The sequence below is a fragment of the Macaca thibetana genome, chromosome 14 (assembly GCF_024542745.1).
Source record: "Macaca thibetana thibetana isolate TM-01 chromosome 14, ASM2454274v1, whole genome shotgun sequence".
In the NCBI taxonomy this organism is placed as follows: Eukaryota; Metazoa; Chordata; class Mammalia; order Primates; family Cercopithecidae; genus Macaca; species Macaca thibetana.
This window is the reverse complement of record NC_065591.1, coordinates 7,634,407-7,647,939: the sequence shown is the minus strand read 5'-3', so window position 1 is coordinate 7,647,939 and position 13,533 is coordinate 7,634,407. Positions and strand designations below refer to the sequence as shown.

Here is a 13,533-nt window from a genome sequence, read left to right as displayed (position 1 = left end):
GCTAATTTTTGTATTTTTAGTAGAGATGGGGGGTTTCACTATCTTGGCCAGGCTGGTCTTGAACTCCTGACCTCATGATCCACCCTCCTCAGCCTCCCAAAGTGCTGGGATTACAAGTGTGAGCCACCTCGCCTGGCCGGCATTTTATGTTCTAATAGGGCAGGGTTTGCAAATGTTTTCTGTAAAGGGCTCAACAGTAAATATTATAGGCGTCATGAGCCATGCAGCTGCTGCAGCAACTATTCAGCCCTGCTGCTGTAGCCTGAAAGTAGCCACGGGCGATATGCAAAAAGAGTGTAGCTCTCTTCCAATAAAGCAGAAACAGGCAGCAGGCTGGATTTGGCCCAAGGGTTGTAGTTTGTTAACCTCTACATTAGGATACCTTGAAAACTAAAAAAAAAAATCTTTAATTACATTTTTATTTATATTTATTTATTTATTTTGAAACAGGGTCTTACTCTGTCACCCAGGTTGGAGTGCAGTGGCATGATCTCAGCTCACTGCAGCCTCGACCTCTGGGCTCAAGCAATCCTCCTGCCTCAGCGTCCCCAGTAGCTAGGACTACTGGTGCCCACCACCATGCCTGGCTAATTAAAAAAAAAAAATGTGTAGAGGTGGAGTCTCACTATGTTGCCCAGGTTGGTTATGAACTCCTGGACTCAAGTGATCCTCCTGCCTTGGCCTCCGAAAGTGCTGGGATTACACGTGTGAGCCACCAGGCCCAACCTAATTACATTTTTTTAAACACCAGGAAATTTGATTATACATTGATCATAGATCATATCAAGAAATTCCTAATTTTGGCCGGGCACGGTGGCTCAAGCCTGTAATCCCAGCACTTTGGGAGGCCGAGACGGGCGGATCGCAAGGTCAGGAGATCGAGACCATCCTGGCTAACATGGTGAAACCCCGTCTCTACTAAAAAATACAAAAAAATAGCCGGGCGAGGTGGCGGGCGCCTGTAGTCCCAGCTACTCGGGAGGCTGAGGCAGGAGAATGGCGTAAACCCGGGAGGCGGAGTTGCAGTGAGCTGAGATCCGGCCACTGCACTCCAGCCTGGGCGACAGAGCGAGACTCCATCTCAAAAAAAAAAAAAAAAAAAAAAAAAAAGAAATTCCTAATTTTGTTCTATGGGATAATGGTTCTATAAATTTTTTTTAAGATTTATTATTGAATAAATGATTTGAAGATTTATTCTGTAAATAAAGCTATTTTAGTGTCTCTGTCTAAAAGGCTTATAACTTCAAAGCCTCAGCTATTTTAAGTCCACACAGACAATTTCAAAATAATATATCGTAGGTACGAATGCTTCCTTGTATTTCTTAAAGGGTGCACCCTGAAGAACGTAGGAGGGACATGCTAATATTGGGGATTTGATTTTTAAAAGGGCAGAGAATCAAATAAAGCAAGATATTGGCAATGATTGAATCTGGGTGATGGGTATAGAGAGGTTTGCGGTGAAATGTCTCTACTTGTGAGTATGGTTAACATCTTTTGTTAAAACTAGAAACGGACAACCATTAAGACTCAAAGGGGTGAGGCAGGCAGTTTATGGAGGGACTCACCACCCACATCCTGGCCCCTACCCTGCCTCCCAAGGCCAGTCCCACTGGGAGCCTGAGGGGCCTACCTCTGCTGCACCACCTCCAGGTCCTCCAGGCGCTCAGGCAGGGCCAGCCCGTTGAGCCACTGCTCCTTCTCCTCCACCCAAAGCCCGCAGGCCCCGGCCTCGCTGAGCATGGTATAGAGCGCTAGGGCTGCCTCCAGGGCCCGAGCTCGCTCGCCTGCCCGGGCCTGCAGCTCCTCGTAGTGCCGCTCCAGGGTGGGCACCCGACCCTGCACCTCAGGCGTACGGCTCAGTGCGGGAGGCAGGGCTGCTGCCTGTTCCCTCAAGGCGTCCAGGGTTGGCCGGTGGCTTCGGATCTCCTCCTCCAGGGCCCGATGCTGCCTGGCTAGAGCCTGCGTGGAGAACTCGTCGTGACCCAGCTCGGGGCTGGACACCAGGCGCAGTGCGTCTACCAACCAGGCCTCCATGTCGTTTGCATCAGCCTGGAACTGGTAGAGGCTGGCAGCTTGGGCCAGCCGCTGGGCACGCTCCTCGGCCAGGGCCTCTAGCCGCTCCCACTGGGCTTGGAGCTCAGCTGCACGGGCAGAGGCCTGGCTTGCCCCAGGGTGACCCTCGGCCACCAACTGCTGGCCCTGCTCCAGGGTGAGCTTCAGGGGCCCCAGCCGGCCGCTCATCTCACCCCGCAGGGCTGTGTGCTTGTTGAGCAGGCGGAGGACACCGGTCAGGTCCCGGCCCGTGTCGGCTGAGGCCAGGAGGTGCTGCTGCTCCCGCACCCAGGCCTCAGCTTCGCCCACCTCCCAGAGGAAACGCCAGAGCCGCCGTGACTCCTCCAGCCGGGCCCGCCGCGCCGCTGCCAACTCGCACAGTGCCTCATAGCTCTGCTCTAGCTTGGCTACCCGCTCTGACACCAGCTGCGGGTCGCAAGGTCTATACTCTGAGAAAGTCACAGGAGAGGGTCAGAGCTGCAATCCAGCCCTCCGGCTGCTCCCTGCCACCACACTCTCTTGGGCTTCCCACCTTGGCTCTAGCTCAGTCACCATCCTTTGGTCACCATCTTTCCTGTCCCCAGGTTTCCCAACCCTTCTACCTCGGCTCTTGATGTGCTCCTTCCCAGCCCCTCCCTCTCCAGTGCCTTCCCCGACTTTTCACCTTTCCCTGGGTTGCAGAAGCGCAGGGCAGAGGCGCTGACGGCCCGCACCCTCTCGGCCTGCACGGCGATGTCTGCCTCCACCAGCTCGTGCAGCTGTAGCAGGTCCTCCACTCCTGTCAGGTGCTTGCCCAGGTCCTGAGACTGCAGCCGGCCCTGCCAGGCACACATGGAGTTCGGATGCCCGCCTGAGCACGCACGCGCTAACCTGCCGTGTTTTCCTTCCAACCTCTCTGTGGCTCCAGGTGTTGCACCCAGGTGAGAAACCTGCTTACTCACACACACTGAGATACCCCAGTTCTGCTCTGGCACCCCGACCTCCTTATCCTTATCCTTAACTCCCCTGCTGTGGAACAATGTTCTAACTAACTCCTGCTCTTGGAAGCTTTGCTGTGACTAACCTTCTTAGCCTCAGAATCACTGACACCCTCCTGTCACCACTGCTCTGCCCCTGCACCCAGCAGCCTTCCTTCCACATCTTTCCCCAATCCACCCTCCTGGCCGCTGCCCGCCTGGGAGATGGCAGCAACCCTAACAGGTCTTGCTCTCATGCTGCCTGCCCACAGGCCTTCTTCAGAGTAGCCAAAGTGACCTTTTTACAAACGTAAGGTACAATGAAGTCTCTATGCCTCTCAAAACCTTTTAATCACTTTCTTTCTTTATTTTATTTTTTATTTATTTTTTTTTTTTGAGACGGAGTCTGGCTCTGTTGCCCAGGCTGGAGTGCAGTGGCCGGATCTCAGTTCACTGCAAGCTCCGCCTCCCAGGTTCACGCCATTCTCCTGCCTCAGCCTCCCGAGTAGCTGGGACTATAGGCGCCCTCCACCTCGCCCGGCTAGTTTTTTGTATTTTTTTAGTAGAGATGGGGTTTCACCGTGTTAGCCAGGATGGTCTCGATCTCCTGACCTCGTGATACACCCGTCTCAGCCTCCCAAAGTGCTGGGATTACAGGCTTGAGCCACCGTGCCCGGCCTCTTTCTTTATTTTTTGAGATGCAGTCTTGCTCCCGTCATGCAGGCTGGAGTGCAGTGGCGCAATCTTGGCTCACTGCAACCTCCACCTCCCGGCTTTAAGCAATTCTCCTTCCTCAGCCTCCTGAGTAGCTGGGATTACAGGCGTGTGCCACCACGTGTGGCTAATTTTTATATTTTTACTAGAGACGGGGTTTTGCCATGTTGGCCAGGCTGGTCTCGAACTCCTGACTTCAGGTGATCCACCCACCCTGGCCTCCCAAAGTCCTAGGATTACAGGTGTGAGCCACCTTGCCTAGCTGTGGTTTTTTTTTTTTTTTTTTTTTTTTTTTTTGAGACTGAGTCTTGCCCTATCACCTAGGCTGGAGTGCAGTGGTGCAATCTCAGCTCACTGCATCCTCCGCCTCCTGGGTTCAAGCGATTCTCCTGTCTCAGCTTCCTGAGTAGCTGGGACTACAGGCGCCCACCACTGCACCCGGCTAATTTCTGTATTTTTATAGAGATGGGGTTTCACCATGTTGGCCAGGCTGGTCTTGAACTCCTGACCTCAAGTGATCGCCCACCTTGGCCTCCCAAAGAGCTGGGATTGCAGGCGTGAGCACCGTGCCCGGCCCCTTCAAATCACTTTAAAGGATCCGTGTTACTTTGAATAAAATCCAAACTCCCTGACCAGGCCTGTAAGACCCTAATGGGCTGGCTGTGCCCTCCCAAATCTCAGTCCACGGCCCCCACTCCTCATGCTCACAGCCCACCGGCTTTCCTTCTGATCCTGAACACACCATGCTGGTCCGGGCCGAGGGCCTGCGCCGGCTCTTCCTTCTACCTGGAACGTTCTCTCCTGAGAGCTCTCTGTGCTGTTCTTGACAATATTCTGGTCTCGGCTTAAATGGCATTTTCTCAGAGGCCTTATCTGACCAGCCCCTCACGCCGCCCTGTTCCAGATTCATCAATGGTTTTATGGCCCCTGCTCTTTTGTTTATGGAAAGGTCCGTGGGTTTTGTCATCAGCCTCCTCCATCTAGAACATGAACCCCGTGTGGACAAGGCCCTGTTTCCTTTGTTCACTGCTACTGGGGACAGGGCCCTGTGCTGGTTCACACTCCACAGAGACTGGCCGAGCAGACAGGCAAACGCACCCACTGTGGGGCCCCCTCAACTCTTGATCACCTGTATCCCACCCAGCACGCCTCACTGATACCTTCATCTCTTCCATCCAGTCCATGAGGTAGAGCAGGTCCTGGAACACCTTCTGCAGCTCCAGGTTGAGGAGGAGCCGCTCCCGCCGGGCGGCCACCATCTGCCGCAAGAAGTCCCAGAGCCGCGCCACGTTGTGCTGCCGAGCGGCGATGCGCTTGATGTCGTGGTAGCACTCGGCGGCCAGCTCTGCAGCCACGGCGTCCACCGCCTGCACCCGGCCGCTGTAGGCCACGATGTCCGTCTCAATGGCTTCGTGCTTCCGTACTGCTGCCTCGACAGCTGCCAGCTCCAGCCCAAAGTTGTCCTGTGTCGGGGACAGGGAGAGGAGGTGTGGGGACCAAGGGACAGTGCCTCTGCCGGCTCCTCTGTCCTGCAGAGCACTTGGGCTGCAAGATCCCAGCTCCATGTGGTGGCTCTAAGTTCCCTCTCTACCCCACCCCCATCCTCTTTCACCAACACTCTCTTCTGTCCCAGCCTCTGGCCCCTTGCTCCCAGACCTCTAGGCCTTTTTACCCAGGTGGCGGATTTCATGTTTCATGGTCTCTCCAACCCGCGGGGCTTCTTATCCACCACTGTCTCTCTCCCAGTTCTGACCAGCCTAAGCATCCTAGGAGCCTCCAGTCCTACCTGGGACACGAGGCGCTGGTTCTCGCTGAGCCAGGTCTCCCGCATAGCAGCCTTGCGGTCGAAGCGGGCGGCCAGCTGCTCCAGCTTCTCCTGGCGGATGAGCTCGGTGCGCAGGGCCAGCTCACGCTCGTGCTCCGCCTTCTCCAGCCGCTCCCAAGCCTGTGGGGTGGGGACAGAGTCAGTGGAAGGGACAGGGCAGGGAGGGCTCAGTAGGGCTGGAGGCACATGGTAAGTCCCATGGAAGCTCGGTCTAGTGGATCCGTGGAATGCAGTGGGTGAGACGCCTGGGCGTGGAAACAGGAAAGAGGGCAGCGCTGGGAGTCTGTGAAGCTATGTAGAAGCTTCTGGAAAAGGACTGAAGGGAGCGGGAACAGTGGAAACCATCTGATTCCTTTGTGTTGGCAGGACTGTATGCGAACCTTATTTTTACTTTTAGTCATCTTACAACATCGTGAAAAAAATAAAGGAAGGGATAGTGAGTTGGGGACAGGTGGAATAAGCTGAGGGACTTGGGGCATAATTTCCTTACGTGACCTCGTATGGAGAGTCAGACAAAGGAGCAGGGAGCCATGTGCCTGAGAGGGCGGGAGAATCACATCTGGCACAGTGTGGGCAGCTGGGCGGAGTGCTCGAGTTTCAAGTTGGGGCAGCAGATAGTAGAGTTTGGTGAAGGTCGAGATGGCCCCGGGTTTGGGGATGTGTGCAAGGCGTCTGGGCCAGGGGCTACGCTGAGGGTGGGTGGCCTGTGGGCAGCCACGGACCTTGTTGATGTCCGAGATGAGCCGGCCCTCGCGGGGCGTGTAGACCTTCTGGTTGTTGGCCCGAAGTTTGCTCTGGATGGTGAAGAGCAGCACTTCCAAGTTGCCTTTCTCGGTAAACCTGAGGCAGGAGGCCGGGTTGGGGTTAGAATTAAAGCCCATGAGGGTCACAAGGACTCTTTCCTCTTCAAAATGGCTGTCCTGTGGTGCTTTTCTTCTTACAAAAGTAATACAAGCTCTTTACGTGGAAACCAGAAAATACTGGCGAACCAAAAGAACATAGTTTTATTTTATTTTGAGACAGAGTCTTGCTTTGTCACTCAGGCTGGAGTGCAGTGGCACAATCTGGGCTCACTGCAACCTCCGCCTCCTGGGTTCAAGCCATTCTCTTGCCTCAGCCTCCTGAGTAGCTGGGATTACAGGAGCGTGCACTACCACACCTGGCTAATTTATGTATTTTTAGTAGAGTCGGGGTTTCAAATTCCTGACCTCAAGTGATCCACCCACGTCAGCCTCCCAAAGTGCTGGGATTACAGGCGTGAGCCACTGTGCCCGGCCGAAATAATTCTTTATTTTTTTTTTTTTTGAGACAGAGTCTCGCTCTGTCGCCCAGGCTAGAGCGTGGTGGCGCAATCTCGGCTCACTGCAAGCTCCGCCTCCTGGGTTCACGCCATTCTCCTGCCTCAGCCTCCTGAGTAGCTGGGACTACAGGCGCCTGCCACCACGCCCGGCTAATTTTTTGTATTTTTAGTAGACACGGGGTTTCACTGTGGTCTCCATCTCCTGACCTTGTGATCCGCCCGCCTTGGCCTCCCAAAGTGCTGGGATTACAGGCATGAGCCACCGTGCCCGGTCCGAAATAATTCTTTTTTTTTTTTTTTTTTTTTTTGAGACGGAGTCTCGCTCTGTCACCCAGGCTGGAGTGCAGTGGCCGGATCTCAGCTCACTGCAAGCTCCGCCTCCCGGGTTTACGCCATTCTCCGGCCTCAGCCTCCCGAGTAGCTGGGACTACAGGCGCCCACCACCTCGCCCGGCTAGTTTTTTGTATTTCTTAATAGAGACGGGGTTTCACCGTGTTAGCCAGGATGGTCTCGATCTCCTGACCTCGTGATCCGCCCGTCTCGGCCTCCCAAAGTGCTGGGATTACAGGCTTGAGCCACCGCGCCCGGCCTGAAATAATTCTTTTATAACCTATTTCCTTGCTTATTTTTCATGAACATTTTTCCATGTCAATAAATGCATTTATTTAATGTCATTTTCAGTGGCTGACCCGTGACTTATTTTTCTTTTATAGTGGTTGTGTTGATGAACATCCTTGAAGCTACATCTTTGTTTAATGCCCAGAAGACGACTTCCTAGGTTAAAGGGTACACCTTAAATCATTCCCTGGAATGTATAGAAACAGTTGTTTTCTGGACTAATATTAGTTTCAGAGCTGATATATATTAATTCCAAAAGAACTCCATGACAGCATAAACACAGACATTTTGGCAGGTACTGAACAGAATTGCCTAAGAGCAATCACATATTTGGAACAGTTAATTGCTAAAATATTGAAATGATAAGAACCTCTGCAATTCTCACGTTACCAGCCACACCCACGTTGCCGGTTATGACCTGCCTGTCAGGTCCAGTCCCCTCTATCCTATGCTGGGATTGGGTTGCCATGACACCCTGATCAGTAATCTTATCTGATGAATTGCACTGACTCAACACATCATAGCAATCATTTCCACAGCATGTTTTTTTGTTTATTTATTTTTTGAGATGGATCTTGCTCTGTCACCCAGCCTGGAGTGCAGCAGCATGATCTCAGCTCACTGCAACCTTTGCCTCCCAGGTTCAGGTGGTTCTCCTGCCTCAGCCTCCCGAGTAGCTGGGACTACAGGCATGTGCCACCATCCCCAGCTAATTTTTTTGTATCTTTAGTAGAGACAGGGTTTCACCATGTTGGCCATGCTGGTCTCAAACTCCCGACCTCAGTAGAGATGGGGTTTCACCATGTTGGCCAGACTGGTCTCGGTGATCCATCCGCCTTGGCCTCCCAAAGTGCTGGGATTACAGGCATGACCCACCATGCCCTGCCCACAGCATGATTTTTTAAAATGGCTAATCATTAAAAAAAATTTATTTTGTATCAACTACGTTGTTTGGATGCTTCTGGCATGGGAAATCTCTACTGCACTTATGTACTGCCAAATTTCCCTCCCTGAAAGTTGTGCTAATTTAGGCTTCCTCTCGTGGGAGCACAGCTCAGGGCAGGGTGGGGCCCCAGGGACACCTACTTGGGCGGCTTCTCCACGGTGCGGTAGGAGTTGAAGGACTGCAACTGGTTCTGGACCCCACTCAGGGAGTTGGCCAGCTGCCGGTCATTGAGGGTCACAATCGTTTGCTCGATCCACTGCAGCAGCTCTGAGGCCAGGGACTCATACTTCTCCACCAGGCGCTCTGCCTCCATGGCATGGTCCAGCACCTGGGAGGCAGAAGACATGGACATGACAGTCCCAGCCACAGGGTCCCTGGCCCAGTCCTGCAGCTCCACCCTGCCCTTGCACTGAGGGAGTAAGACCCCTCAGCCGGGCCTCCTCTGGCCTTTATACCTATTGCCCATGGACAGTACCTTGCCAATTCTCTTGCCTTCCACTGCCAGGGCCTTCATCTTGGAGAAGTAATGGTAGTAAGTAGCCACATAGGTAATGATCGACTTCTCATCTGGCTGGTCCACATTCACATCTGCAAGAGCGGACCATTTGGGTCAGGCCTCCCAGAAGTACATCCACAACTTGCATCAGCTGCCCCAAACCCTGGGCCTGCCCAGTCCTCCAAGGCTGACATCTCTCCATCCCCTTTTAGAGCAAAATGACAACTTGGCCATTCAAATGAAAGGGGCACCAAAAGCTCACCTTTTTTCCCTTCTTCTGGAAACAAGAAGGGCCCTCCAAGCAGAGCACAAACCCCAGAAGGAGGCTTTTACTCAGAGTTCCCCATGGAGACCAAAATTAGTTGTTTGGGGAAGAAAAGCAAGAAAAGAGACAGCATTGCTATGTGGGGATGGATCACGGACTTTTAGGCTGGAACAATGTTTAAGAAATCAATGGAGGCCGGGCGCGGTGGCTCACGCCTATAATCCCAGCACTTTGGGAGGCCGAGGTGGGCGGATCACGAGGTCAGAAGATTGAGACCATCCTGGCTAACACGGTGAAACCCCATCTCTACTAAAAATACAAAAAAATTAGCTGGGCGTGGTGGCGGGCGCCTGTAGTCCCAGCTACTCGGGAGGCTGAGGCAGGAGAACGGTGTGAACCCGGGAGGCGGAGCTTGCAGTGAGCTGAGATCGTGCCACTACACTCCAGCCTGGGGGACAGAGCGAGACTCTGTCTCAAAAAAAAAAAAAAAAAAAAAAAAAAGTCAATGGATTGAGGGGCAGCAGGACAGAAGGTATGAACTAAGCCTCCTGAACCTAAGATGCACAGAGCAATGGGCCCTGTGATCCCTGCAGCTCAGTGGGGACAGAGGCCAGCTCTCAGCACCATCTCCAGGTGTGATCACGCTGTTTCTAACCTCAATCCCAAACCTCAGCTGTGGGCCCAAGGAGGGGAGTGTCTTTCAAGCCGAACTGGCTTCCACCACACAACCGAGGCTGACCGTAACTTGAAATCTATGGGTTCTTTTAAATAGGCCAGATTTTATCCTAAAGGTAAGACTATGAGACTGGAAGCCTCTTGCCCATTTCTGGAAACACGCAGGCAGGCAGGAGCCACTGAAGTCATCTCGGAAAGTTACAGAATGCTTAGCTTTATTTCCAGGTTCTGAATTACAGCCATGCTGCCCAGAGGCTCTCTAAGGAGCACTGCATGAAGCCTATGTCTGTTGCTAGCTCGCTGACACTTGTCATTCTGGAGTAAAAGGGTCCAGGTGATAGGGCTACAGGTAGAATGGAAAACAGGGAGAAAATGGCCAAGACCAGCGAACATCCACCCAGTGAACTTCAGGAGCACCTCCAGCAGGGGAGTCACTGGGCCCTTCTCTCCTCCCTGTTCTGGCTGCACCAAGATTGGTCTCCACTCTACCAGAAACAGCAGAGGAAACAGGCTCTGGAGCCAGGCTGCCTGAACGCCAATCTCAGCTCCATCTGCCGGAGGACTTGGGCAAGTTGCTCACCCATTATAGGCCCCCATCGTCTCTTCCATAAACTGAGGGTAACAGTACTGATTTCAAAGGGGTATTGTGAAGATTAAAGCATGTCAAGTGCAGAACCAGGTACCAAATAAGAGAAAAATCGCAGTCGGGTACAGGGGCTCACACCTGTTATCCCAGTGCATTGGGAGGCCGAGGTGGGCGGATCACAAGGTCAGGAGTTAGAGACCAGCCTGACCAACATGGTGAAACCCCGTCTCTACTAAAAATACAAAAACTAGCCAGCCTGGTGGCATACGCCTGTAATCCCAGCTACTCGGGAGGCTGAGGAAGGATAATTGCTCGAACCCAGGAGGCGGAGGTTGCAGTGAGCTGAGATCGCGCCATTGCACTCCAGTCTGGGCAACAGAGCGAGACTCCGTCTCAAAAAAAAAAAAAGAGCCCAATCGCTGTTACTGATCTCATCTATCTTGTCAGCATTATGACCAGAACCACAGGAACCAATCAGCAAGGTCAGCTGACCACAGGCCAGGTCTGGGTAAGAGTGGAAGGTCATGCAGCTTAATTTTTTTTCTTTTTTTTTTGAGACGGAGTATTGCTCTGTCGCCCAGGCTGGAGTGCAGTGGCCAGATCTCAGCTCACTGCAAGCTCCGCCTCCCGGGTCCACGCCATTCTCCTGCCTCAGCCTCCCGAGTAGCTGGGACTACAGGCGCCCGCCACCTCGCCCGGCTAGTTTTTTGTATTTTTTAGTAGAGACGGGGTTTCGCCGTGTTAGCCAAGATGGTCTCGATCTCCTGACCTCGTGATCCGCCCGTCTCGGCCTCCCAAAGTGCTGGGATTACAGGCTTGAGCCACCGCGCCCGGCCGACCTACAGTCTTTTGTTAGAAAAAACTGAGAAATGATTTTCATACCACAAAATTCACCCTTTTAATGTATATAATTCAGTGGTTTTCAGTGTAAAGATGTATTTTTTAGGGGGAGGGGTAATCATGGGGTCTCAGTATGTTGCCCAGGCTGGTATCAAACTCCTGGGCTCAAGCGATCCTCCTGCCTTGGCCTCCCAAAGTGCTGGGTGTGAGCTACCCCATGGTTTTCAGCATATTTACAAGGTTGTGTAACTATCACCACTTTCTAATTCCAGAACATTCTCTTCCCCCACCAAAGAAGCCCCTGTATCGGTTGGTGGTTACTCCATGTCTTCCCCCTCTGCGGCCCCTGGCAACCACTGGTCCACCTCCTGTCTCTACCCTACCACCTCTTTTTCACATAGCTCTGGCCCCACCTTCAGGATCCAGCAGCTTGGTAAGTCCCAGCTCCTTTTCAGCCAGATTGAATGCATTCTGCAGATTATAGTGCGCATTACACTTCTTCAGAGACTCAAAATCCAGCAGGTCTGGCCTGGGTGGGGAGGAAAGACAGAAGGGATCAGAAACATGTGAGATCTTAAAGAGGAAGAGGAAACCCACACCAATCTTTATCCCTAAGTCACCGACCCAATTTTGTCCAGAAGTAGGCATCCCAAACCCACACTGCTGCTCACAGCCCCTCCCCATACCGCCTCCCCTGCTTCCCATCACAAGCGCTCTGTGCAGTCCTGCACCCCCACGTTCTGGTTCTGCTCCGAGTGCTATCCCTTCCTTCTGACTGCTGTGCAGCTCGTCTCATCTCTGTCTCCACATGTGCAGCCGAGGTCACTAGCCGACCCCATCTGCTCACCGGTGTTTATGCACGATGGCGTTGAAGGCTAGCCCATCTCTCCAGCTGGTGGTGAAGTTGTGTACATTGACGTTGGGATAACTATAAACAGAGATTCGGAAAATGGTGAGTAGGGCTGAGCCCTGGTCTGTGATTCCAGGGCAGTCACCAGCTCATGGTTCCTGGAGCCCAGCACAGCCTGGGGGTCACTGACCCTCCAGTGCCACATGCCCAGGGCATCCTCACCCTGCAGTCTTCATCTGGCACCACAGAAGCAGGGCATCCTTGGCTGACTTCTTCTCCTTGTTGTCTTCTGTCTCCACACTGATGTCTTGGATCTAGGAAGGAAGCAAGCAGGGCCCTCACTCCCTGGACAGGAACTCCTGGTGTTATCAGAGATGCTCAGCTAAATGGCAGGAAACCACTCTTTAGACGGTGGTAATGGGGTGGACAGGCATAGCCTGAGGTCCTTTCAACCTAGGCCAGGGACCACAGAACACTGGGTGGAAGGGGTTTGAGGCAGCAGATTAGGGTAGGATGCTGAAGAATGGATGTGTCCCTGAGTGGAGGTGCTGGTCCCTCCAGGTGGGGAACTGCAGGCGGAAGAGTGAATCTTTTCTGAGAGCTGGCTCTCCAAGGTGTCTGAAAGCTGGCTTTCCAAGGTGAAGCCGACAGAACCCGGGAAGGAAGGGGGTGATCAGGAAAGCTGTGATGACATGAGGACACTGGGGCATGGGAAGGAGGAGGGTGACTGTTCCACTGGGGGAGGCCAGCAGAGTTTATGGCAGGGGATTGGGGCCAGTGACCAGACCCTCTGGAAGTTCCCAAACCCCTTGTGGTGAAGGACCAGTTTGTAAAACTTCTAGTCCCTTGTGGACCAATACACAGAGCAGCGCACAGGGAACCTGTCACAGGGGTTTGCCATTCACCCACGCTGGTTTCTACCCTGTTGAAGGAGGGGAGTCCACTGATCTGGTGCTTGGATAGCGCCGCAATAGCAACTGCTACATAAGGTTCTAGATCCTCCGTCTTTGTGTTTGTTGTGTCACGGGCCAGCAGGAACAGTCTGGGGTGCAGAATCAGGGCAGGAACCACACCCTGTGTGACAGTGTGCTGGGGTACCTGGAATCGAAGGATGATGGTCCAGACCAGCCCAAGGGTCAGTCGGTGGTTTCCGTCCACAATGTCATGGGAGCCCATGTTTTCCAAGTGCACTTTCTGCTCCTTGAGGAACTGCAGTGCCTTGTCCACGTTCTCCAGGCAGTGGATCCGCATGCGGCCCTTTGTGGGCTTTGGCTGTGGAGGGACGGGGGCAAAATGGCACGGGACTGTGGGCTTCCACCTTCTTCCCCAGCCTTCCCAGGGCCCGGCTTTGCACACCTTCCCCATGACCTACCTCAGGAACACAGGCACAGCCCCAGGGCTGGAGCCAAA

The 13,533-nt window shown here is 53.3% G+C and overlaps 1 protein-coding gene across 5 annotated transcripts in view; it reads right to left on the bottom strand.

Annotated features, from left to right (window-relative positions):
• Positions 1–13,533, bottom strand: part of SPTBN2 (spectrin beta, non-erythrocytic 2) — a 43,985-nt gene that overhangs the window by 17,039 nt on the left and 13,413 nt on the right. For all 5 annotated transcript variants that reach the window (XM_050756558.1, XM_050756560.1, XM_050756561.1 and 2 more), the window contains 11 exons: positions 13,222–13,395; positions 12,346–12,437; positions 12,121–12,201; positions 11,687–11,802; positions 8,887–8,999; positions 8,552–8,739; positions 6,270–6,387; positions 5,509–5,667; positions 4,883–5,185; positions 2,717–2,870; positions 1,631–2,501 (listed from right to left, as the gene is read on the bottom strand). In XM_050756558.1, coding sequence (XP_050612515.1) covers positions 1,631–2,501; positions 2,717–2,870; positions 4,883–5,185; positions 5,509–5,667; positions 6,270–6,387; positions 8,552–8,739; positions 8,887–8,999; positions 11,687–11,802; positions 12,121–12,201; positions 12,346–12,437; positions 13,222–13,395 — 2,369 coding nt within the window. The remainder of the gene's footprint in view (positions 1–1,630; positions 2,502–2,716; positions 2,871–4,882; positions 5,186–5,508; positions 5,668–6,269; positions 6,388–8,551; positions 8,740–8,886; positions 9,000–11,686; positions 11,803–12,120; positions 12,202–12,345; positions 12,438–13,221; positions 13,396–13,533) is intronic.